The sequence below is a fragment of the Pristiophorus japonicus genome, chromosome 6 (assembly GCF_044704955.1).
Source record: "Pristiophorus japonicus isolate sPriJap1 chromosome 6, sPriJap1.hap1, whole genome shotgun sequence".
NCBI classification, from domain to species: domain Eukaryota; kingdom Metazoa; phylum Chordata; class Chondrichthyes; family Pristiophoridae; genus Pristiophorus; species Pristiophorus japonicus.
In genome coordinates, this window is record NC_091982.1 from 250,147,250 (window position 1) to 250,173,857 (window position 26,608).

A 26,608-nucleotide genomic window follows, 5' to 3' on the forward strand; every position below is an offset into this window, starting at 1 on the left:
GGGCGAGCGGACCCAGTGACCCCTGGCTGCGGGCGAGCGGACCCAGTGACCCCTGGCTGCGGGCGAGCGGACCCAGTGACCCCTGGCTGCGGGCGAGCGGACCCAGTGACCCCTGGCTGCGGGCGAGCGGACCCAGTGACCCCTGGCTGCGGGCGAGCGGACCCAGTGACCCCTGGCTGCGGGCGAGCGGACCCAGTGACCCCTGGCTGCGGGCGAGCGGACCCAGTGACCCCTGGCTGCGGGCGAGCGGACCCAGTGACCCCTGGCTGCGGGCGAGCGGACCCAGTGACCCCTGGCTGCGGGCGAGCGGACCCAGTGACCCCTAGCTGGAGGTACTGAGGTCAACACTGGCACCAAGTTACCCGACTGGAGATCAAACATGGGACTTTCTGCCCTGTGTGTTTCAGCTGCACACTGACTACCAACGGAGGTACTGGGACAGTACTATCCCTATTACAATAGCTTCCATCAATTCATGTGTTCCTTTGAACCATGGATAGCTGGGAGAAACACCAAGTTATGATGAAGCTCACCACAGCTGCAGAGGAGCTACATTATTCAATGGACCAAACAGGAGCCAAAGACAGTCCTTAATCTGGAGGAACAGCCCCCACACGTAGGTATCGGGTGGGTAGAGTTGAGGAGTACCAATCACACAGCGCTATTAAAACACTTTATATTCCTTTAAAGCAGAATTTTTTATTGATAAAAGACAGCTGGCAAACAGGGATGACTGGATTGAAAAGTTTTGCTCACTAAAGTCCGATGCAATGGCTGTTTCCCACCTTCCAAGGTTAAGTCTGTAACCACTGTAAATCTAGTGCACCGTTACTACTGTTGACTAATCCATTTATAGTTTAATAAATCTGTTTGGCAGTTTACAGCCCAAGTCATGGTCCAGTGGAATACTTATTCTACTGCCTCAAAGTCAAGTAAGATTGTGTGATATGACCAGTAAAACAAGATATAGCGACAACTCTCTCTTCTGTTGTAATCAGCCGTGGCTCAGTGATAACACTCACGCCCAAGTCAGAAGGTTGTGGGTTCAAACCTCACTCCACAGTCTTCAGCATGTGGAGTTACATAGGGCTAAAAATTCGGTAACCTTGCACCCGTTTTTATAGCGATATTTCGTCGTTTTTGGCAGAAAACGGTGCGGCGGCAAAATGGGAGAAGTCTTGCGGCGGCACTTTTCAAACACCGTTGGAGAGAGGAGCACCGCCATGCAAGACTCGAAATATCGCTTTCGGCAAAAATTTGGCTCGGAGCGCATCCCTATTTAGGATGAAAAAAACGCCAAGGAAAAAGCTGCGTTGCAGCCCTTAGATCAGCAGTAAGTATGAAGACCTGCAAAAAAGGCAAGTCAAAGTTTCTATTTTTTAATTCTTTTGCAGCGATTCACTAGTTAATTGTCTTGTGAATGTTTTGTTATTTTTGCAATTTATTTTTTGTTGTTTTCCCCCCTTCCAAGGCCTCTCTCGCAAGCGGTATCAGCCTCGGAGTAAAGTTGCAGAAAATTTGCAGTTTGCGCCACAAATCCTCGTGCAACGCCGATTTTTACCGCTGCACAAATTAAAGCTTGAATTTACGGCCTCATAGCGATAGCGTTGAGATAACTATTTTTGGCGAAAAAATACAATTATCGCTGAGAACAGAATTTCTAGCCCATAGAGTCTAAAAAGACTTGCATTTCTATAGCGCCTTTCATGACCATCAGACGTCCAAAAGTGTTTTACATCCAATTAAGTACTTTTTGAAGTGTAGTCACTATTGGAATGTAGGAAATGCAACAGCCAATTTGCGCACAGCAAGCTCCCACAAACAGCAATGTGACAATGACCAGATAATCTGTTTTTGTTATGTTGATTGAGGAATAAATATTGGCTAGGACACAGAGATAACTTCCCTGCTCTTCTTTCAATAGTGCCATGGGATTTTTTAATGTCCACCTGGGAGGACAGACTGGGCCTCGGTTTAACGTCTCATCCCAAAGATGGCATCTCCAACAGTGCAGCACTCCCTCAGTACTGCACTGAAGTGTCAGCCAATGATTTGTGCTCGAGACGCGGAGCGAGACTTGAACCCACAACCTACCGACTTCAGAGCCGAGAGTGCTACCCACTGAGCCACAGCTGACACCGTACTGAGGGACCTCTGCACTGTCGGACATGTCGTATTTAGGATGAGACATAAATCCAATGGCACTGGTCAAAGAAGAACAAGGTGCTCTCAAGGTGTCCATGCCACAATGTATCCCTCAATCAACAGCAGCAAAAATAGATTATCTGCTCATTGCTGTTTTCAAGTTGGCGGACACGTTTCCCTGCATAACTAGTGACTTCACTTCTAAGGTACCTCATTGGCTGTGAAGCGCTTTGGAATGTCCTGAGGCCATGAACGGCACTATAGAAATGCAAATTTTTTCTAATGTTGGGCTTGTTGAATTTACCTGGACGATGGGCACTTTGAAAGCAATCTGGTCCGTCAGAACCGAGGGCTCAGAGACACCGCGAAAAAAAATCTAGAATATGAAAATAAGAGGGCCAACATATGGGTTATGAGACCGAATCAGGGAACACCTTCCAGCACCAGCTGAGAAACCCAGCGAGCGGTTGTCTGAGCGCTGCGTGTTTGCAGAGTCCTTGCACCGTGGGTCTTTACTTACAGACCAGCGTTCAGCTTTGCTGTCAGCTCCTTCTCCGCCTGCAGCAGGCCCTCGCGCACCGTGTCGCACTGCAGTACGCTCTGCAGCGCCTGCGTGTTGTCACCCACCACCTCCTGCTCCACGTGCAAGATGCTGATGTGCGACGGGACGCGGAGACTCCGCGCCGACATCATCTTCAGCAGCGTTGTTTTCCCCAAGCCGTTTCGACCAACCAAACCGTAACGTCTACCGTAAGCGAGGTGCAACTCAGCGCCAGTCAACAAGGTCCTGAAATGGAGAGGCCAGATTTTAAAATACAACCCCCTTCCCCAATATTTTAATACTGTGTACTTTTATCATAGAATCTTACAGCACAGAAGGACGCCGTTCGGCCCATCATGCCTGTGCCGGCTCTTTGAAAGAGCAATCCAATCAGTCCCACTCCCCTGCTCTTCCCCCATAATCCTGAAAATGGACAAATACATGGCAGAGAAGTGTGAAGTGATTCATTTTGGTCAGAAGAATAAGGAGAGGCAATATGAATTAAATGGTACGATTTTAAAGGGGGTGCAGGAACAGAGAGACCTGGAGGTATGCGTGTACACAAATTGAGAAGGCTGTTAAAAAGGTATACAGGATCCTTGGATTTATAAATAGAGGCATGGAGTAAAAAAGCAAGAAAGTTATTCAAAACCTTTATAAAACACTGGTTCGGCCCCAGCTGGAGTAGTGTGTTCAATTCTGGGCACCGCACTTTAGGAAGGATGTCAAGGCCTTGGAGAGGGTACTTCAGTTATCAGAGAAGTTGGGTTGTTCTCCTTAGAGCAGAGAAGGTTAAGGGGAGATTTGATAGAGGTGTTCAAAATCATAAATGTTTTTGATAGAGTAAATAAAAAGTAACTGTTTTCAATGGCAGTAGGGTCGGTAACCAGATTTAAAGTAATTGGCAAAAGAACAAGCTGGGACAGGAGGAAAAATAAATTACGCAGAATGCGCTGGAAGAAAGGAAATATGAAAATAAAAGGACCACACATGGGCTACGAAGCAGATTCAATAGTAACTTTTAAAAGGGAATTGCATAAATAATTGAAGATGAAAAATTTGTCGGGCTATGGGGAAGAGCAGGGGAGTGGGACTAACTGGTCAGCTCTTTCAAAGAGCCAGCACAGGCACAGAGGGCTGAATGCCTCCTTCTGTGCCATATCATTCTGATTCTATGAATTATTTATCCAATTCACTTTAGAAAGTTACTATTGAATTTGCATCTACCGCCCTTCTTTCATGCAGTCAATTGCAGATCATAACGACTCACTACAGAAAAGAATTCGCCTCATCCTCCTCTGGTTCTTAAGTGTGTGTCTGATTACCGACCCTCCTGCCAGTGGAAATAGTTCCTCTGTATTTGCTCTAGCAAAGCCCCACGTAATGTTGCATGCTATTAAAAACAATGAAATCAACCATTGACCAAATTCACCTCATTGCCAAAATGATTTTTTAGTAAGGGTGCAACATGTGTCACCGATTCATCGATTAAGCCATGTGTCACCGATTAAACTCTGAAAAGAACATACAAAGAACACATTGGAGCTTCCCCAATGGCCCAGTGGGGGTGGTGATGCTCTCTTCCCCCCAGCAGGGGCAGCGACACTCTCCCCCCCTCCCCCCACAGCAGGGGCGGCGACACTCTCCCCTCAGTGGCTGAGGGTGCTGTGACACTCCCCCGATGGCTCAGTGGGTGATGTGACACTCAGGTATGTAGACCAGGATGGTTCCAGCTTTGATCCCCAGTATGCTCAGAGTCGTCTGGTTTCAGCGGGGGTCTCGCCATGGATGCAGTAATAGACTCATAACGTGCCTCTAACGTACCCATTGGTGGGCGTTGGATCAAAACAGGAAGGGGGGGAGCAAAGGGAAGTGGAGTTAGTGGAGTGTGTAGTCGAAAAGGTAAGTTTTAAGGAGATTTTTGAGGACAGGCAAAGATATTCCAAGGGGTTTAGGGCAGAAGCAAAAGATAGAAAGAAGAAAAATAAAAGTGGAGGGCAGAGAAACCCAAGGCAAAAATCAAAAAGGGCCACATTACAGCAAAATTTTAAAGTCGCAAAGTGTGTTAAAAAGATAAGCCTGAAGGCTCTGTGCCTCACTGCGAGGAGTATTCGTAATAAGGTGGACGAATTAACTGCACAGGCAGCAATTAACAAATATGATATAATTGGCATCACGGAGTCATGGCTCCAGGGTTCCCAAGGCTGGAAACTCAACATCCGGGGTAGTCAACATTCAGGAAGCATAGACAGAAAGGAAAAGGAGGTGGGGTAGCATTGTTAGTTAAAGAGGAAATTAACGCAATAGTAAGGAAGAACATTAGCTTGGAGGATGTGGAATCTGTATGGGTGGAGCTGCGGAATACCAAAAGGGCAGAAAACGCTAGTGGGAGTTGTGTACAAACCACCAAACAGTAGTAATGAGGTTGGGGACAGCATCAAACAAGAAATTAGGGATGTGTGCAATAAAGGTACAGCAGTTATCATGGCGACGCTAATCTACATATAGATTGGGCTAACCAAACTGGTAGCAATACAGTGGAGGAAAATTTCCTGGAGTGTATTAGGGATGGTTTTCTGGACCAATATGTTGAGGAACCAACTAGAGGGCTGGCCATCCTAGACTGGGTGATGTGTAATGAGAAAGGACTAATTAGAAATCTTGTTGTGCAAGGCCCCTTGGGGAAGAGTGACCATAATATGGTAGAATTCTTTATTAAGATGGAGACTGACACAGTTAATTCAGAAACTAGGATCCTGAACTTCAGGAAAGTAACTTCGATGGTATGAGGCGTGAATTGGCTAGAATAGACTGGCAAATTATACTTAAAGGGTTGACGGTGGATAGGCAATGGCAAACATTTAAAGATCACATGGATGAACTTCAACAATTGTACATCCCTGTCTGGAGTAAAAATAAAATGGGGAAGGTGGCTCAACCATGGCTAACAAGGGAAATTAGGGATAGTGTTAAATCCACGGAAGAGGCATATAAGTTGGCCAGAAAAAGCAGCAAACCTGAGGACTGGGAGAAATTTAGAATCCAGCAGAGGTGGAAAAAATGTTTAATTAGGAGGAGGAAAATAGAGTATGAGAGGAAGCTTGCTGGGAACATAAAAACTGACTGCAAAAACTGTGAAGAGAAAAAGATCAGTGAAGACAAACGTAGGTCCCTTGCAGTCAGAATCAGGTGAATTTATAATGGGGAACAAAGAAATGGCAGACCAGTAGAACAAATACTTTGGTTCTGCCTTCACGAAGGAAGACACAAATAACCTTCCGGAAATACAAGGGAACCGAGGGATTAGTGAGAATGAGGAATTGAAGGAAATCCTTATTTGTCAGGAAATTGTATTCGGGAAATTGATGGGATTGAAGGTTGATAGATCCCCAGGGCCTGATAGACTGCATCCCAGAGTACTTAAGGAAGTGGCCCTAGAAATAGTGGATGCATTGGTGATCATTTTCTAACAGTCTATCGACTCTGGATCAGTTCCTATGGACTGGAGGGTAGCTAATGTAACACAACTTTTTAAAAAAGGGAGAGAAAATGGGTAATTATAGACCGGTTAGCCTGACATCAGTAGTGGGGAAAATGTTGGAATCAATCATTAAAGATGAAATAACAGTGCATTTGGAAAGCAGTGACAGGATCGGTCCAAGTCAGCATGGATTTATGAAAGGGAAATCATGTTTGACAAATCTTCTGGAGTTTTTTGAGGATGTGATTAGTAGAGTGGACAAGAGAGAACCAGTGGATGTCGTGTATTTGGACTTTCAAAAGGCTTTTGACAAGGTCCCCCACAAGAGATTGGTGTGCAAAATTAAAGCACATGGTATTGGGGGTAATGTACTGACGTGGATAGAGAACTGGTTGGCAGACAGGAAGCAGTGAGTCGGGATAAACGGGGCCTTGTCAGAATGGCAGGCACTGACTAGTGGGGTGCCGCAGCGTTCAGTGCTGGGACCCCAGCTATTTACAATATACATCAATGATTTAGATGAAGGAATTGAGTGTAAGATCTTCAAGTTTGGAGATGACACTAAGCTGGGTGGCGGTGTGAGCTGTGAGGGGGATGCTAAGAGGCTGCAGGGTGACTTGGAAAGGTTAGGTGAGTGGGCAAATGCATGGCAGATGCAGTATAATGTGAATAAATGTGAGGTTATCCACTTTGGTGGCAAAAACACAAAGGCAGAATATTATCTGAATGGCAGATTAGGAAAAGGGGAGGTGCAACGAGACCTGGGTGTCATGGTACATCAGTCATTGAAAGTTGACATGCATGTTCAGCAGGCGGTGAAGAAGGCAAATGGTATGTTGCCCTTCATAGCTCGGGGATTTGAGTATAGGAGCAGTGAGGTCTTACTGCAGTTGTACACAGGGCCTTGGTAAGGCCTCACCTGGAATATTGTGTTCAGTTTCGGTCTCCTAATCTGAGGAAGGACGTTCTTGCTATTGAGGGAGTGTAGCAAAGGTTCACCAGACTGATTCCCAGGATGGCAGGACTGACATATGATGAGAGACTGGATTGACTGGGCCTGTATTCACTGGAGTTTAGAAGGATGAGAGGGGATCTCATAGAAACATATCAAATTCTGACGGGACTGGACAGGTTAGATGCAGGAAGCATGTTCCCGATGTTGGGGAAGTCCAGAACCAGGGGACACAGTCTAAGGATAAGGGGTAAGCCATTTAGGACTGAGATGAGGAGAAACTTCTTCACTTAGAGAATTGTTAACCTGTGGAATTCTCTACCGCAGAGAGTTGTTGATGCCAGTTCGTTGCATATATTCAAGAGGGAGTTAGATATGGCCCTTATGCCTAAAGGGATCAAGAGATATGGAGAGAAAGCAGGAAAGGGGTACTGAGGTGAATGATCAGCCATGATCTTATTGAATGGTGGTGCAGGTCTGAAGGGCCAAATGGCCTACTACTGCACCTATTTTCTTATTTCTATGTTTACTTCATTCTTTTGGTGATATTAAATTTATGTCACCTAGTTATCAACTCACTGTCCTTTGAAAATAGTGTCTCTCCATTTACCTGATCAAAAAATTCTCAATTTCAAACATTAAAATAAAAAAGCATGCCAGCTCTATCCCAGACAATTGTCTCGGACAAATATTGAAAGATTGACTTTTAGAACACTTGGAGTATCTGTGAGCTCTCGCTTGGAAGAGGAAATGTTAAGGTTCATAACAACAACAGTTAAGGAAGTGGGTTCTGAAAAGCAGGCACATTAGATGTGTCTTTCCATTTTATATTATTCATTCTTGGGAAGCGGGCATCATTGGCGAGAATGGCATTTATTGTTCAGGCAGGGTCACCAGTAATGGTTTAATACAACCCGAGTGTATTGCTAGGCCACTTCAGAGGCAGTTGAGTCAACCATTTTAGTGTCAGACTGGCGTCACATAGGCCCAGATCAGGTAAGGACAACTGGTTTCCTTTCCTAAAGGGCATTAGTGAACCAGATGGGTTTTGGTCATTTCATGGTCACTTTTACTGATAACAGCTTTCCTTTACATGGAATGTACATCACAGTAACAGGCTAATCTCGCTATATCATAGGGCCTATTAGAGACCATAAAGGAAACCTGTGTGTGGAGGCAGAAGACGTGGGTATGAATACTTTGCATCTGTTTTCACAAATGGGAGGGGCGATGCAGACTTTGCAATCAGGGAGGAAGAATGTGAAATATTAGACAAGATAAACATAATGAGAGGGGAAGTATTAAGGGGCTTAGCAACTTTGAAAGTGGATAAATCCCCAGACCCGGATGAAATGTATCCCAAGCTGTTAAGAGAAGCAAAAGAGGAAATAGCAGAGACTCTGACCATCATTTTCCAGTCCTCTCTGGCTACAGGTGTGGTGACAGAGAACTGGAGGACTGCTGGACTGCTAATGTTGCACCTTTGTTTAAAAAGGGAGAAAGGGATAGACCCGAGTAATTACAGGCCAGTCAGCCTAACCTCAGTGGTGGGAAAATTATTGGAAAAAATCCCGAGGGACAGAATAAATCTTCATTTGGAAAGACGTGGATTAATTAAGGACAGTCAGCATGGATTTGTTAAGGGAAGGTCATATCTGACTAGCTTGATTGAATTTTTCGAGGAGGTAACCAGAAGAGTCGATGAGGGCAGTGCGTATGATGTAGTGTATATAGATTTTAGCAAAGCTATTTATAAGGCTCCACATGGCAGAATGGACACAAAAGTAAAAGCCCATGCGGCAAATTGGATCCAAAATTGGCTCAGGTAGGAAGCAAAGGGTAATGGTTGATGGGTGTTTGTGACTGGAAGGCTATATCCAGTGAGGTTCCACAGGGCTCAGTGCTGGGTCCCTTGCTTTTTGTGGTATATTTCAATGACTTGGATTTGAATGTTGGGGGTATGATTAAGAAGTTTGCAGATGACACTAAAATAGGTTGTGTGGTCGAAAATGAAGAAGAAAGCTGCGGACTGCAGGAAGATATCAATCAACTGGTCAGGTGGGCAATACAGTGTCAAATGGAATTTAATCCAGATAAGTGTGAGGTAATGCATTTGGAGAGGTCTAACAAGGCAAGGAAATACACATTAAATGGTATGCCACTGAAAAGTGTGGAGGAACAAAGGGACCTTAGAGTACAGGTCCACAGATCCCTGATGGTAGCAAGCCATAGTTAAGGTGGTTAAGAAGGGAAATGGAATACTTGCTTTTATTAGGCATGGAATACAAGAGCAAAGACGCTCTGCTTGAACTGTATAAAACACTGGTTCGGCCGCAGCTGGAGTACTGTGTGCAGTTCTGGTCACCACATTACAAGAAATATATGATTGCACTGGATAGAGTGCAGAGGAGATTTACAAGAATGTTGCCTGGACCGGAGAATTTTGGCTAAGGAAAGGTTGGAGATGCTGGGTCTGTTTTCTTTGGAACAGAGGAGATTGAGTGGAGACCTGATAGAGGTGCATAAAATTATGAGGGGCCTGGATAGAGTGGATAGGAAGGACCTGTTTCCCTTGGCAGAGGAGTCAACAACCAGGAGGCATAGATTTAAAGTAATTGGGGGCAGGTTTAGAGGAGATATGAGGGGAAATTTCTTCACCCAGAGGGTGGTGGAGGTCTGGAACTCACTGCCTGAAAGGGTGGTAGAGGCAGAAACCCTAACCACATTTAAAAATACTTGGACATGCACCTGAAGTGTCGTAACCTACAGGGCTATGGACCAAAAGCTGGAAGGTGGATTAGGCTGGATAGCTCTTGGTCGGCCATCGCAGACACGATGTGCTGAAACGGCCTCCTTCCGTGCTGTAAATTTCTGTTTCTATGATTCTATTCAGTCCAACTGGTCTATGTCAGTGTTTCGGTTCCACATTAACCTAGAATTTAAACTGAATTCAAATTCTCAAACTGCTCATGCTGGGATTTGGACCCATCCCACCATGACAGTTTCATCCTAGTTTGTGCTGGTATATATATTTGGTCACAGGACAGTCTTGTTGCCCATCCCTAGCTGCCCGGAGGGCATTAACAGTCAACCAGGTAGTGTGGGACTGCAGTCAAGTGTAGATCAGACCGGGTTGCGGGTGTCACGACCCCTTCCCTGAACCAGATATTGGTCATGGACATTTGTTGCGGAGAGGAGGTACCTCAGAAAAGTAATATAGGAAACAGCGCTGACAGATTGTTGACCCGTAAGGGGATTCAAATTGGAATCCCAGACGCCAGGTGCTGCCAGCGACACTTAGCTTGAGGAGTTTGGCCTTTTCTGAAACCTGCACCTGACGGATCCGTGCCTATTCTGGCATCCAGCTTCGCAACCCAGCTGCGCTTATATTTCTTATTTGCTGACTTGCATTGTTTGAATTTTGTGGGCCTGACGGTGCGGATAAAGCCTAAAGAACACAGATCTGTTTGCGATTATGGAGATTAATGGGACTGTATGGATTTCCACTTTACATGTGGCCCCGAGGCTACACGGTGCCCATCTCCGCAGCTCACGGAGACACAAGGGTTGAGCAACCCTGGATTTATGTATGGCTCAATATAGTGACACAAGTCCCGGCCACAATAGAGATGATTGGCTAATCTCCTGTCAATCACACCTGGAGTAAGTGACTGGGATTGTTTTTACCCACAGTTCGTGTTGTGTAGCTAACCTCCACTCACTGCATTGTGCTGGAGAAATCACCCTGCTGAACTGACGATCATGAGCTCAGGAATCCTAAATTAAAATCACAAGTCCCGTCCTGCCCCGTCTCCAGCTCACTGGCTGACAGTGGTGTTAATATTCACTCTGAATTTATTCCATATATTTGACATCACGTGCAAGGTAATTGGACACCTTGGGGTGTTCATTTCTAATGCAAGATATAAAAAGCTCCACAGGACAATTTAACAGATCCAATATCAAGATGTTTGTTCAAAAACTAATTAAGCACCTGGCAATACTTCCACTAAACATAATTATCCTGTATGTCTCAGTAAAGGCTGCCTTATAGATAAGGAAGGTGTTGAGTGCACACTTTTGGCCCAGGTACCATTAGGTTTTGCATGGGCTTTTACCCCCGCTACCTCGATGCTCCATTATTGAGCAGGGACAGGTGATTCTCCCGACAGTGACAATGGTCCTGAAGATAAATGAGTCGACAGCAATGCAGGCCAGTGACCCGTCATCAGGTGAGCTATCACTCGTCTATCTCGCGATGCTGGTTTATATCGTGAGCGCAAGGACGCAGACAAATGGGAACTATGGGAATTTCCAGGTTCCCTAAGCTCCAAGGCCAGTCAAGTCTAATTTTGTAATCCACAGGGACAATTGAAAGAACAAGAAGTCTTTTATGCTACTTGTGCAGTTGTTTGCCTTTTATCCCCCTTAGGCCCATTCCGTGCAGATGTGCACACACAATAACCAGTCTATGGTTTTCTGAATCTAACCCTATAGGACAGGAGACACATAGCTTAGGCTTTGGGATGCCAGGAGAAAAGGTCACTCTCCCATAACCCAATATACAAGGGAAAGGTGCACTAGCATCCTATACACAACGACCTTTATATATAAATAGGAATTCCTAGACAAAAAAAGACTAAGCTCCATCTAGTTCACCTTCTACCATCCTGGTAGTCGCACAATACAACGATAATGGTTGGATAACATGACAATTAATCTCCATCATTAGCTTACAACAGACCCAGACACAGAAATATAGAAAATAGGTGCAGGAGTAGGCCATTCGTCCCCTCGAGCTTGCACCGCCATTCAATAAGATCATGGCTGGTCATTCAACCTCAGTACCCCTTTCCTGCTTTCTCTCAATACCCCTTAATCTCTTTGGCCATAAGGGTCATATCTAACTCCCTTTTGAATATATCTAACGAACTGGCCTCAACAACTTCCTGCGGTAGAGAATTCCACAGGTTAACCACTCTCTGAGTGAAGAAGTTTCTCCTCATCTCGGTCCTAAATGGTTTACCCCTTATTCTTAGACTGTGACCCTGGTTCTGGAACTCCCCAGCAACGGGAACATTCTTCCTGCCTCTAACCTGTCCAATCCCGCCAGAAGTTTATATGTTTCTATGAGATCCCCTCTCATTCTACTAAACTTCAGTGCATACAAGCCTAGTTGATCCAGTCTCTCCTCATAAGTCAGTCCTGCCATCCCAGGAATCAATCTGGTGAACCTTCGCTGTACTCCCTCAATAGCAAGAACGTCCTTCCTCAGATCAGGGGACCAAAACTGAACACAATATCCCAGGTGTGGCCTCACCAAGGCTCTGTACAACTGCAGCAAGACCTCCCTGCTCCTATACTCAAATCGTCTAGCTATGAAGGCCAACATGCCATTTGCCTTCTTCACCGCTTGCTGTACCTGCATGCCAAACTTCAATGACTGATGTACCATGACACCCAGGTCTCGTTGCACCTCCCCTTTTCCAAATCGGTCACCATTCAGATAATATTCTGTCTTCCTGATTTTGCCACCAAAGTAGATAACCTCACATTTATCCACATTATACTGCATCTGCCATGCATTTGCCCACTCACCTAACCTGTCCAAGTCACCCTGCAGCCACTTAGCATCCTCCTCACAGCTCACACCACTACCCAGCTTAGTGTCATCTGCAAACTTGGAGATATTACATTCAATTCCTTCATTTAAATCATCGATGTATATTGTAAATAGCTGGGGTCCCAGCACTGAACCCTGCGGCACCCCACTGGTCACTGCCTGCCATTCTGAAAAGGACCCGTTTATTCCGACTCTCTGCTTCCTGTCTGTCAACCAGAGCTCTATCCACGTCAATACATTACCCCCAATACCATGTGCTTTAATTTTGCACACCAATCTCTTGTGGGGGACCTTGTCAAAAGCCTTGTGAAAGTCCAAACACACGACATCCACTGGTTCTCCCTTGTCCACTCTATTAGTTACATCCTCAAAAAATTCCAGAAGATTTGTCAAGCATGATTTCCCTTTCATAATTCCATGCTGACTTGGACCGATCCTGTCACTGCTTTCCAAATGCGCTGCTATTTCATCTTTAGTAACTGATTCCAACATTTTCCCCACCACCGATGTCAGGCTAACCGGTCTATAATTTCCCTTTTTCTCTCCTGTCTTTTTTAAAAAGTGGTGTTACATTAGCTACCCTCCAGTCCATAGGAAATGATCCAGTCAATAGAATGTTGGAAAATGATCACCAATGCATCCACTATTTCTAGGGCCACTTCCTTAAGTACTCTGGGATGCAGCCTATCAGGCCCTGGGGATTTATCGGCCTTCAATCCCATCAATTTCCAGAACACAATTTCCTGACTAATAAGGATTTCCTTCAGTTCCTTCTTTTCGCTTGACCCTCAAACCTCTAGTATTTCCGGAAGGTTATTTGTATCTTCCTTAGTGAAGACAGAACCAAAGTATTTGTTCAATTGGTCTGCCATTTCTTTGTTCCCCATTATAAATTCACCTGATTCTGTCTGCAAAGGACCTACGTTCGTCTTCACTAATCTTTTTCTCTTCACATATCTATCGAAGCTTTTGCAGTCAGTTTTTATGTTCCTGGCAAGCTTCCCCTCATACTTTATTTCCCCCTCCTAATTAAACCCTTTGTCCTCCTCTGCTGAATTCTAAATTTCACCCAGTCCTCAGGTTTGCTGCTTTTTCTGGCCAATTTATATGCCTCTTCCTTGGATTTAACACTATCCCTAATTTCCCTCGTTAGCCACGGTTGAGCCACCTTCCCCTTTTTATTTTTACTCCAGACAGGGATGTACAATTGTTGAAGTTCATCCATGTAATCTATAAATGTCTGCCATTGCCTATCCACCGTCAACCCTTTAAGTATCATTTGCCAGTCTATCCTAGCCAATTCATGTCTCATACCATCGAAGTTACCTTTCCTTAAGTTCAGGACCCTAGTCTCTGAATTAACATCGTCACTCTCCATCTTAATAAAGAATTCTACCATATTATGGTCACTCTTCCCCAGGGGGCCTCGCACAACAAGATTGCTAACTAGTCCCCTCTTATTACACAACACCCAGTCTAGGATGGCCAGCTCTCTCGTTGGTTCCTCGACATATTGGTCTAGAAAGCCATCCCTAATACAGTCCAGGAAATCCTCCTCCACCGCATTGCTACCAACTTGGTTAACCCAATCTATATGTAGATTAAAGTCGCCCATGAGAACTGCTGTACCTTTATTGCACGCATCCCTAATTTCTTGTTTGATGCTATCCCCAACCTCACTACTACTGTTTGGTGGTCTGTACACAACTCCCACTAGCGTTTTCTGCCCTTTGGTATTCCGCAGCTCTACCCATACCGATTCCACATCCTCCAAGCTAATGTCCTTCCTTACTATTGCATTAATTTCCTCTTTAACCGGCAACGCTACCCATCTCCTTTTCCTTTCTGTCTATCCTTCCTGAATGTTGAATATCCCTGGATGTTGAGTTCCCAGCCTTGGTCACCCTGGAGCCATGTCGCCGTAATCCGAATTATATCATAATCGTTAATAGCTGCCTGCGCAGTTAATTCATCCACCTTATTACGAATACTCCTCGCATTGAGGCACAGAGCCTTCAGGCTTGTCTTTGTCCCTTTAGAATTTTGCTGTAAAGTGGCCCTTTTTGATTTTTGCCTTGGGTTTCTCTGCCCTCCACTTTTACTATTCTCCTTTCTATCTTTTGCTTCTGTCCCCATTTTATTTCCCTCTGTCTCCCTGCATAGTTCCCATCCCCCTGCCATATTAGTTTAACCCTCCCCAACAGCACTAGCAAACACTCCCCCCTAGGACATTGGTTCCGGTCCTGCCCAGGTGCAGACCGTCCGGTTTGTACTGGTCCCACCTCCCCCAGAACCGGTTCCAATGTTCCAGGAATTTGAATCCCTCCCTCTTGCACCACTCCTCTAGCACGTGGCACTCGTAGCAATCCTGAGATTACTACCTTTGAAGTCCTACTTTTTAAATTTAACTCCGAGCTCCCTAAATTCAGCTTATAGGACCTCATCCTGCTTTTTACCTATATCGTTGGTACCTATATGCACCACGACAACTGGTTGTTCACCCCTCCCCTTCAGAATGTCCTGCAGCCGCTCCAAGACATCTGTGACCATTGCACCAGGAAGGCAACATACCATCCTGGAGTCTCGGTTGCGACCGCAGAAACACCCATCTATCTCCTTTACAATAGAATCAAATATCACTGGAGCTCTTCCATTTTTTTTCCTGCCCTCCTGTGCAGCAGAGCAACCCACGGTGCCATGAACTTGGCTGCTGCTGTCTTCCCCTGGTGAGCCATCTCCCCCAACAATATCCATGTGTTATCAGCAGCAATACTCACCGGTCTCCATAGGAGACATCGAAATTTTCGATCTTAATATCGTACGACTTGTTCTTTCCTGAGGCTTCCAAGCGATTTTCCTTCTTATTGGAAGCTTGGCTGGCTGAGGCTTCTTCAAGAACCCTAGAACAAATCAGAAAACATACCCTTATGGTCAACGGCTGACAACAGAAAAGGCATCTCTGGACGAGCGTCACTGTATATTTTGTCACATGCTACAATCACAAGTAGGGTCTTGCTGATGGGCCACTCTTGGGAGCGCTACAACACTCTGTACTATGGAGTGATGGGTCGGGGCACACAATTCCCAACACTGAACTGCTGACCTCAGCTATGCTACTGTGTCTTTGTTGATCGGCTCGTTCACTTGTCCTATACAAATAGAAGTTTTAGCACAGGAGGAGGCCATTTGGCCCTTGTTGTCTGCAATGAACTAGGCCCCTCTTGGGGCTGATCTTATACAGTCCCATTTTCTCCATATTCTTCCTGATTAAATAATGATCCAACATCTCTTTGAATGCTATAGTTGATTTAGCATTGATCAAAACTTGTGACAAGGCATTCCACTCTCTTGTAACTCTTTGCATGAAGTTTCTTCCAACCTTCCCCTTTTTAAAATCTGGTGCTTATCTTGAGATTATGACCCTATGTCTTGGATTTCTGGCTCTTGATCATCTACCTCCCCTTCCCAGCCTCATGCTCATTGCCACTGTAAATAGATCCTTCTTACCATGTGCTGTCCGCCATCAAAACCCTTCAAGAAAACCATCCTGGCCTCTTAACTACCACCGTCGCCAATCTCCGATGTCCTTTTAACTTTTTGTTCCCTCCCCACTCCATAACGATCCCCCTCACAACTCCCCATCCGAATCTCTCTAATCCAGTTTCACAGCACCAAAACAGCCCTAACTAAAGTCCCGAGCAACATTCTCCATCGCCATGGTGCATTATCCTTCCTCGTCCTCTCTGCAGCCTTTGACATCCTCCTCTATTGCCTCTCCTCTGTTGTCCAGCACCATGTGACTACTCTTGTCATCGCTGAGAGCATGCAGAAAGCAAGCGCAGGCAGCGGAAGGAGCGTGCAGCAAACCAGTCTTCCCACTCACCCTTTCCTTCAACCGCTGTCTGTCCCACCTGTGACAGACTGTAATTCCTGTATTGGACTGTTCAATCACCTAAGAATCCATTTTTAGAGTGGAAACAAGTCTTCCTCGATTTCGAGGGACTGCCTATGATGATGATAATGACTATTCTTACCAATCTCTAGCAGTGACTTCTCTTCATACAGTGTTACCTTCGGAGTCCCACAAAGAACCACCCTTCGCCCTACTTTACATGGTGCCCCATGGTGACATGGAGTCAGCTTCCACAGGTAAGCCAACGATATTGAGCTCTACCTCGCTTGCCTCTGCGTTGTCAGAAGGGTAGAAGGGCCGAATGGCCTACTCCTGCACCTATTTTCTATGTTTCTATGTCAGACCGTTTGAGGTTGTTGGATTCAGTTAGGTACATGCTGGGAACCACGTGCGTTCAGGATTCAAGCACTTCAGCGACGTCCCTCAAGTTCAGCTTAGTGAGGGGGATTTCGAGGGTCCTGCCTTTGTGGACAGACTTGCATGGTTGAAGCCTGGCCCTACATGGGAATGTCATGCCTCAACTGAACAGAAGAGAATCCTTCCTAGCGCGTCATCAGGCTCCAAGGTGACCCCATCTTGCCTTTCTGGCAGGCAGTGCGATTGTATAGGTGGGAATGTCTGGGCAGAGTAGGTTTCCAGATTGCCTGGTACCTTCGACAGACTCTACCTGGAGCTGCTCTCTCCTTCAATAAAGCTTTTTTGCAATTTATAGCTTAAATCATGAGGTTCTGGTCACCACATTGCAGAAAAGATACGATTGCACTAGAGAGGGTGCAGAGAAGATTTACAAGGATGTTGCCTGGACTGGAGAATTTTAGCTATGAGGAAAGATTGGATAGGCTGGGTTTGTTTTCTTTGGAACAGATGAGGACAAGGTGAGACCTTATTGAGGTGTATAAAATTATGAAGGGCCTGGATAGAATGGATAGGAAGGACCAATTTCCCTTAGCAGAGAGGTCAATAACCAGGGGGCATAGATTTGAAGTAATTGGTTAAAGGATAAGAGGGAAGTTGAGGAGAACTTTTTTCAGCCAGAGGGTGGTGAGGGACTGGAACTCAATGCCAGAGAGGGTCGTCGAGGCAGAAACCCTCATCAAATTTAAACTGTACTTGGATATGCACTTCAAGTGCTGTATCCTACAGGGCTACGGACCAAGAGTTGGAAAATGGAATTAGGCTGGGTAGCTCTTTGTCGGCCGGCGTGGACACAATGGGCTGAAAAGGCCTCCTTCTGTGCCATAGATTTCTATGATTCTATGTCTGTTGATGTTTATTTTTCTGCTGTCTGAAGGTTAATAGAAGAGTAGAGAATGCACACCAATTCAGTGAGTTAATTACAGTAACGAGCTTGTCTGCTCCACTTCTGGACAATATTATCGTATAAAATCACACAACTTGGTTTGTGGGAGCGGGAGTGGCTGCTGGTGCTGACCATGAGAAAAATATCTGGTGAAGCATTGAAATCCAATGTGGACTGCATGGCTCAGAACCACATCGGGCAGTGCATTCAAACACTGAGCCACGGGAAGCACCAGATGTTCTTTTCCAGTTATCAGCGAGGAATAGAAAAATATTTAGATCAGTAACGCACGGTCCTTTCATCTTGGAGATCTGCGACCGAATCCAGCTCGAACCAACGCCCTACGTTCAAACAGTTCAAAGAAACAGCAAGTCTCGAACTTTCCCGTGCCCCAAAAATAACCCGCAAATTTGGAGTCATGAGTAATCGGCAATCTTACTCTTTTAAAATAAAAAAACAACCAGAACATAAAAAGAAAACATCAACTTCTTGTAACAGGAATGTATTTCCAACTTCTCGTGTGAGAGAAAGCTCCGAGAGTGTCAAAGGAGAAGCCACATCAAAGCCAGTAGCTCCAAGAGAAACCAGACTTCAAAGGGGTCTTTGAAGTTTATCCATTAACACAGTGCGATTCAACAGTTTTTGGGGCAGAAACACATTTGAACAGTCCATCCAAAAGAGGAGAATGAAACAATGTGAAGAGACTTCACACTTTTAGCATTCAAATCTTCTGAGATATTTTTATTTTATATCATACACGTCGCTTTAGAATAAAGTGGCATTTTCAGCTAGTGTTAAGGAACTGCATACAAAGATAAGATGCACAAATCAAATGCAACAGTATTGCTACTCAATTTCAATATCGAAGCAAGGGAATTTTAGCAAGGCAAACTGACCTTCCACAGATGAGCGAGAGTCAGTGAAGAGAAGCATCATACCTTACGACTCGGTTGACCAGGATTCTGGGTCCTCCCTCAAGCACAATGTCAGAGTTCGGCTGCCTGCCAGCAACAGTGGGAATGGGAAGCAGGCACAGCACAATCTAGAGTCCTGCTGGGTGACTTCAAAGGGGCAGAACATGTGCTGAGAGGACTTATTTATTTTTGGTGAGAAAACAAAGTTTTACAAAACAAAAGCGATATACTCCCTGTGCTGTGCACTTCCTCACACGACTGTACCAATGTTACTCTTTGACAGATGAATAAGCACAACCTAGAGCTGACTCCAAGGCAACGTTTCTTTCCCCAGCCAATATAGCCCGTCTCTGGCTAGTTGCCTCTTCACAACAGCAGGGCTGAGGTGAGTGACTCAACATTGAGAACTGTTGGCACCTGACTGGACCTGCCAAGCCGACTGGTTAGAATCAACAGCACGATACGGCAAGGTCTGTAAAACGCTCCTTTTTACTATTTGTTTTCAATGCTTTTGGATTATGTTAGAGGCATGTGGTGAGAAACTCAACTCCGCAGGGAAAACAATGTGACATAAGATCGGTTCAGGTGGCACGTGGACCCATCACAATCACTGCACATTAAAAACAAGCCAATGGGTGAAGCATTCAAATGTACTGGCCATGTGATGCAGCACAATATAAACTTGATCATTGCTTTTCCAAAATATCAACCCAATGTCTCCCCATTACACTGTGTACCCATTTCTTAATGAGCCCAGTGCCCTGGCCTCGCCCATCCTTCCCGATAACCTGTTGTAGCTTGGTGACTGTCCGAAACTTGTCCCTCACGCTCTGAACCTGCTGCATTGAAATCTCAAAATTTTGGCCCAGGCTATTTTCTTTATCTTAACTAAAAACAGAAAGTTCTGGAGACACTCAGGTGGTCAGGCAGTTGTAAAGGGTGCCTCAAGTCAGACTTATCTAGTTGCAGTTTTTGAGGAGGTTATTAGCATGTTGGATGGGGAGCGTCTATGGATATTGTCTATATAGACTTTCAGAAGGCAGTAGTAAAGGTTTCTATGTTCCTAAAACACATCAGTTGAGGGTTTAGGTACAAGCCCTTCCTCAGAACGCTATTACAGATGAACAGCATTTAAGAAGGAGCAGAACAAGGAGATAACTCTTTCAAGGTTGAAGAGCTCAAGTTTATTAAAGTTCTCTACTTTCACGCGTCATACATTCCCAAGATTAGCAGCTTATACACAACCCACCCCTTCAGATCCAGCATACAGGCATGCACACAAATCCCAATACTTACAAAGGACTTGCGGTCTTCTGTGAGCTCTTCTCGGTCCTCTTTTCTTGCTTCGCTTTTAGGCGGGCTTCAGCTTTTTCCAGCTTCTTAGCATCTACCGTCTGAAATCACACAATTTGAAAGTAGGAGAAAATGAAATAGTTCACTTCGATTTACTTGGAGATTCTTCCTCAGAGTTATGTACGTCAAACTACCCCCGGAAACTGGGATAGCCTCAACACTGTATTCTTTACTCGCCCCCATCCGAAAATTCATCCCCTTCTCTCCTGAAGATGCTGATCTCCTTTCTTGGATACATAAGTGCCAGCAGCCGTCACTCAAGTGGCCATTCTTCATGCACGAATCCAGGCAGGTTATTTGATTGTCCTGGGGCGGGGTGGTGGGGGGGAAACACAACCCAATCATGCCCACTGTGTCCTCACTGACACACTTTCTATCAGGGGGCACCGATCAGGAGAGTCATCAATAACATTGGCTGTTTTTTTCCTCCTCCTTAACCCTGGGTACAGCGGGGAATTGACCCACTCAACTGTGACTGAATAACTCAGTGTTGGCATCATTCTAGCCAATAATAGTAAGCTCTTATTTGAATGATGGGCAAGTGGTCTTGCTTACAGGCCACTGCAACATCCCAACCCATTTGCCCTCTCTTTGAAACAAGAGAAGTCATGAGCAAACCGTGATGCCCTGCAAGGTCATGCAGAGTGACGGAAAGCGTCTAAAGTTGCAACATGGGCAATGGAAAGGATCGCACTGGTGGAGCTAAGAGGCATTGTTCTTGGCAGATTTTTCTGCTTGTAGTTTGATGATATTGTTCTAGATTTATATAGACAGTACAGCACAGAAATAGGCTATTCAGCCCAACTAGTCTAACCTGGTGTTTATACTCCACACGGTTCTCCTCCCATCCAGCACCTTACATAAGGTACAGGATCTAAATCTGTGCCCTCTCACTCAGTGAGGATTCCAACTCTCAAGGAATGTCCTTATATCTCCAGGAATTGAAAAAGACTTGCATTTCTCGAGCGCCTTTCACGACCACCGGACGTCTCAAAGTGCTTTACAGCCAATGAAGTACTTTCAAAGTGTCGTCACTGTCGTAATGAAGGAAACGCGGCAACCAATTTGCACACAGCAAGCTCCCACACACAGCAATGTGATAATGACCAGATCATCTGTTTCAGTGATGTTGATTGAGGGATAAATATTGGCTCAGACACCGGGAGAACGTCCCTGCTGCTCTTCGAAATAGTGCCCTGGGATCTTTTACGTCCACCTGAGAGAGAGCAGACGGGTCTCGGTTTAACGTCTCATCCGAAAGCCGGCACCTCCGACAGTGCAGTGCTCTCTCTGGGGAGAGTCCAAACCCACTGAACTATGGCTGACATCTCCTGAACTGCTGCAAACAGCCTGGGAGAAAAATCATCGGAGTGTCAAAAAAAGCATTGTGTGTTATTTTCATTGTCTTTGAACACTTTTGTCCATCAGTTATAAAAAGAAATTGCATCTGTGGTTTTACTGGGAGGCAGGAGGTCAAGTGATGAAACCTCCAGAAATACTTCCAACCAGAAATATGTCAAACCAGAGTTGACAACCCCCTCACTCAATGGACTATTTTGGCAGCTTTGAAAGGGGTAGAACAAAAAACAAAACAAAAATAAGTGGAGAAAAATCGTATCTTTTTAAACTCAAAAGCAAATCCCCCAAGATAGCATTCCCGAGAAACTGTTAGTTCAGTGGGTGTCACTCACTTCTGGATCAGAAGGTTGTGAGTTCTCAAGCCTCACTCGAGACTTGAGCACATATTCCAGGCTGACACAAAAAGAGATGATCCAGTCAGTATCTCATTGTTGTTTGTGGGATCTTGCTGTGTGCAAATTGGCTGCCGTCTTTCCTACATTATAACAGTGACTACAATTCAAAAGTTCTTCATTGGCTGTAAAGCACTTTGGGTCATGCTGAGGTTGAGAAAGGTGCTACAGAAATGAGAGTTCTTTCTATCGCATCAATATGTCCAACTTCGGCTTTATCGAGCTCAGACTGCTTCAGCTGTAGAGCAAACTCTGCAACTAGTTTGTTGGTCCACGATTGGATAAGCTGAAGTAGAGAACGCCACTAATTTTCAGTACAGTTACACACTAAGCCACCAGGGAATGTTAATGAATGCTTTATATTCCAGCAGATGGTCTACAATCCGAGAGAAGTGCCTGTGCTGTAAATGAGCAATTTCCACAACAAAGGCTCAAACAAAGAAATAACTTTGTACAAGTGCGGGGAGGTAAGTGCTCTCACTGATGGCTGGGAGATCTGTACCAGCATGCTATGCAGAAACCACAGCCTGACTGCCAAGTGCTAGTTTGGCCCATGTGGTTCAAGCACCAATCTAGAGAATTTAGCACACTGAACCCTCAGTGCAGTAATGAGGGAGCGCAGCATTTTCAGACTGTTTGTTGGTTGAGGGGTGTAAAATAGCATTATTGGATGAGTAGCTAAGGGAATTTCCCTAGCATCCTGGTCAACATTTATCCTTCAATCAACACCTCCGAAAGCAGAATATCGAGTCATTTATCCAATCGCTGTTTGAGGGATCTTGTTATACACAAATTGGCTGCCAGATTTGCGAAATGATAGTGACTGCGCTGCAAAAGGAGATTTGAGGGGAAATGTCTTCACCCAGAGGGTGGTGGGGGTCTGGAATTCACTGCCTGAAAAGATGGGGGGGGGGGTGGGTAGAGGCAGAAACCCTCACGACATTTAAAAAGTACTTTGATGTGCACTTGAAGTGCTGTAACCTGCAAGGCTATGGACTGAGAGCTGGAAAGTGGTATTAGGCTGGATAGCTCTTTGCTGGCCGGCGCGGACACGGTGGGCCGAAATGGCCTCCTTCTGTGCTGTAAATTTCTATGATTCTCTGAAAACACATTCACTGGCTGCAAAGCACTTTTGACCCGAGGATCTGAAAGTAGTTCAATAAATGGACGTCCTAAGCCAATCCAGCTGCTTCATCAAGTGGTTTTGAACAAGGAGAAGGACTGAATCATCAGCTGTGTGAGGGCGGTGGGTAGTAATCAACACGATGTTCTCTTGCCCATACTTGACCTGAAGCCGTGAGACTTCATCGTGTCCGAAGTTAATGTTGAGGACTCCCAGGGCCACTCCCTCCCAACTGGATTCCACTGTGCCGTCACCTCTGGTGTGTCTGTCCAGACGGGAGGACAGGAAATACCGAGGGATGGTGATGGAGAGGTCTTGGACACGAGCTGAAAGTTATGATTCTGTGAGTATGACTAGCTCAGGCTGTTGCTGTACAAAGCCAAACACTGTGCTGCAAGGGCACAGAACAACCTTCTGAGTCAGAAGATCGTGGGAGTGCAATTCATCTCTGCCAGTGGTCGATGTCTGGAACAACTTAAGCAAAAAAAGTAGATGAAGCAAACAGGAGGAAATCTCTGTGCTATATTATCTCTAAACATGAACCTCACCGTGTCCCAAAACCCCTGTTTGTTGGCAGGCTCAGTCCCCAGTGTGCAGAGAGTTCATTTGTCCAACTGACATTTTCCAGCCACTATTTCAGTCATTTTCCCAGTAGTCGCGAATGAGATAAGATAATAACGCAGCTGTATCGAGCCAGTCTGTCAAAGCTGGACAGTCTCTACAACGTTGTCTCCGACACTTATTGAAGCGGAGGTCCGTTTTAATTCTTAAATTGTTCTGTGCCCTTACAGTACAGTGCTGGGTGTTATATAGGTTTGAGAAGTTATGAAAATTATGCCAGTGAAAAACTGGATTTCCAACAAGGAAGGAGGCATTGCTGGATCTGGTTCTGGGAAATGAGGTGGGTCAAGTGGTGCAAGTGTCAGTAGGTGAACATCTAGGGAACAGTGATCATAGTACAAAAGGTTTAGATTCGCTATGGAAAAGGACAGGGAGCAATCTAGAATAAAAATATTTAATTGGAGGAAAGTCAATTTCATTGGGTTGAGAACGTATCTGGCCCAGGTAAACTGGATTCAAAGATTGTCAGGCAAAACTGTAATGGAACAATGGGCAACGCATGTAGGCAGAGGACATGGCTGAGGTACTAAATGAGTATTTGCCTCTGTTTTCACCAAGCAAGCAGATGCTGCAAAAGTCATAGTGAAAGAGGAGGTGGTTGAGATATTGGATGAGAGATAAAGAGGAGGTACTAGAAAGGCTATCCGTACTTAAAGTAGAAAGTCACCCGGACCGGATGGGATGCATCCTAGGATGCTAAGGGAAGTAAAGGTTGAAATCACAGAGGTACTGGCCATAATCTTCCAATCCTCCTTAGATACAGGAATGGTGCCAGAGGAATGGAGAATCGCAAATGTTACAACCTTGTTCAAAAAAGGGTTCAAGATAAACCCAGCAACTACAGGTCAGTCAGTTTAACCTCGGTAGTGGGCAAGTTTATAGAAACGATAATCAGGGACAAAGTTAACAGGTCACTTGGACAAGTGCGGATTAATTATGGAAAGCCAGCACGGATTTGTTAAAGGCAAATCGTATTTCACCAACTTATTGAGTTTTTTGATGAGATAATAGAGAGGGTTGATGATGGCAATGCGGTTGATCCCTGGGGACCATCACTGTGTACTCAGTGGCTTGCTAATTGAACATTGCTACTGCTGGCTACAGGGTCGGCACAGCTTTGACTTTCACTTGACCAGATCTCAAACCAAAAGGCAGGAATCTACTGAAGGTGCATTAACTTAAAAGGTAGTCTCCTCTTAATAAAGGCTTCACTCACCGTGCCTAAATCCCTTCTCATCATCCAGATTCCTTTGACATCTTCGGTCTTGTAGTCTGCATCCAGCATATATATAGATATTAAAAAACAAGAAAAATCAGTCCATTCTTTTGCTATAAACCCATCACATACATTGAAAACGCCCCAATATAGTATAACTTCAGCATCGTTCTGCCACTGGCGAATGGCACTTGGGTAGACAAAGTAGACTTAGGCAAGAGGTGAGACACGATCTCGAGGAGGCAGTCCCTCTCAGCTTGGCCGCCAATGTAATCAGGCACCATTTTTATTTTTATTTTCTGCACGATCAGCTTCTGCTCAACTGCAAAACTATATAAAAAAAAACAACCACCTCTTCAGGACAGTGATAAAAAAAATGAAGCATTTCACAGCCTGAGTGAACTACAAACCTCAGGACTAGGTAGATCCTGCGGTCTTAAGAGAAGTAGCGTCAGAAATAGTGAATGCGCTGATTGTAATTTACCAAAATTCCCTAGATTTTGGGGAGGTCCCAGCAGATTGGAAAACTGCAAATGTAACGCCCCTATTTAAAAAGAGAGGCAGACAAAAAGCAGGAAACTATAGACCAGTTAGCCTGACATTGTGGTTGGGAAAATGTTGGAGTCTATTATTAAAGAAGCAGCAGCAGGATGTTTGGAAAAGCATAATTCGGTCAGGCAGAGTCAGCATGGATTTATGATGGGGAAGTCATGTTTGACAAACTTGCTGGAATTCTCTGAAATGTAACAAAGAGGGTGGATAAAGGGGAACCAGTGGATGTGGTGTATTTGGACTTCCAGAAGGCATTTGACAAGGTGCCACATAAAAGGTTACTGCACAAGATAAAATTTCACGGGGTCGGGGGTAATATATTTGCATGGATAGAGGATTGGTTAACCAACAGAAAACAGAGAGTCGGGATAAATGGTTCACTCTTGAGTTGACAATCAGTAACTAGTGGGGTGGTGCAGGGATCAGTGCTGGGGCCCCAACTATTTCCAATCTATATTAACGACTTGGAAGGAGGGACCGAATGTTACATAGCCAAGTTTCCTGACGATACAAAGATGGGAGGAAAAGCAATGTGTGAGGAAGACACAAAAAATCTGCAAAAGGACATAGACAGGCTAAGTGAGTGGGCAAAAATTTGGCAGATGGAGTATAATGTTGTAAAGTGTGAGGTCATGCACTTTGGCAGAAAAAATATCAAAGAGCAAGTTATTATTTAAATGGAGAAAGATTGCAAAGTGCTGCAGTATATTGGGACCTGGGGGTACTTGTGCATGAAACACAGGAGGTTAGTATGCAGGTACAAGTGATCAGGAAGGCTAATGGTATCTTGGCCTTTATTGCAAAGGGGATGGAGTATAAAAGCAGGGAAGTCTTGCTACAGTTATACAGGGTATTGATGAGGCCGCACCTGGAATACTGCGTGCAGTTTTGGTTTCCATATTTACGAAAGGATATACTTGCTTTGGAGGCAGTTCAGAGAAGGTTCACTAGGTTGATTCCGGAGATGAGGGAGTTGACTTATGAGGAATGGTTGAGTAGGTTGGGCCTCTACTCATTGGAATTCAGAAGATTGAGAGTTGATCTGATCGAAATGAATAAAATTATGAGGGGTGGATGCAGAGAGAATGTTTCCATTGATGGGGGAAACTAGAACTAGGGGGCA

General features: G+C 45.0%; 1 protein-coding gene across 4 annotated transcripts in view; it reads right to left on the reverse strand.

The window, feature by feature from the left end:
* The window catches only part of abcf3 (ATP-binding cassette, sub-family F (GCN20), member 3), an 83,438-nt gene that overhangs the window by 35,224 nt on the left and 21,606 nt on the right, over positions 1–26,608 (reverse strand). For all 4 annotated transcript variants that reach the window (XM_070883815.1, XM_070883816.1, XM_070883817.1 and 1 more), the window contains 4 exons: positions 24,934–24,989; positions 20,166–20,263; positions 15,520–15,642; positions 2,666–2,932 (listed from right to left, as the gene is read on the reverse strand). In XM_070883815.1, coding sequence (XP_070739916.1) covers positions 2,666–2,932; positions 15,520–15,642; positions 20,166–20,263; positions 24,934–24,989 — 544 coding nt within the window. The remainder of the gene's footprint in view (positions 1–2,665; positions 2,933–15,519; positions 15,643–20,165; positions 20,264–24,933; positions 24,990–26,608) is intronic.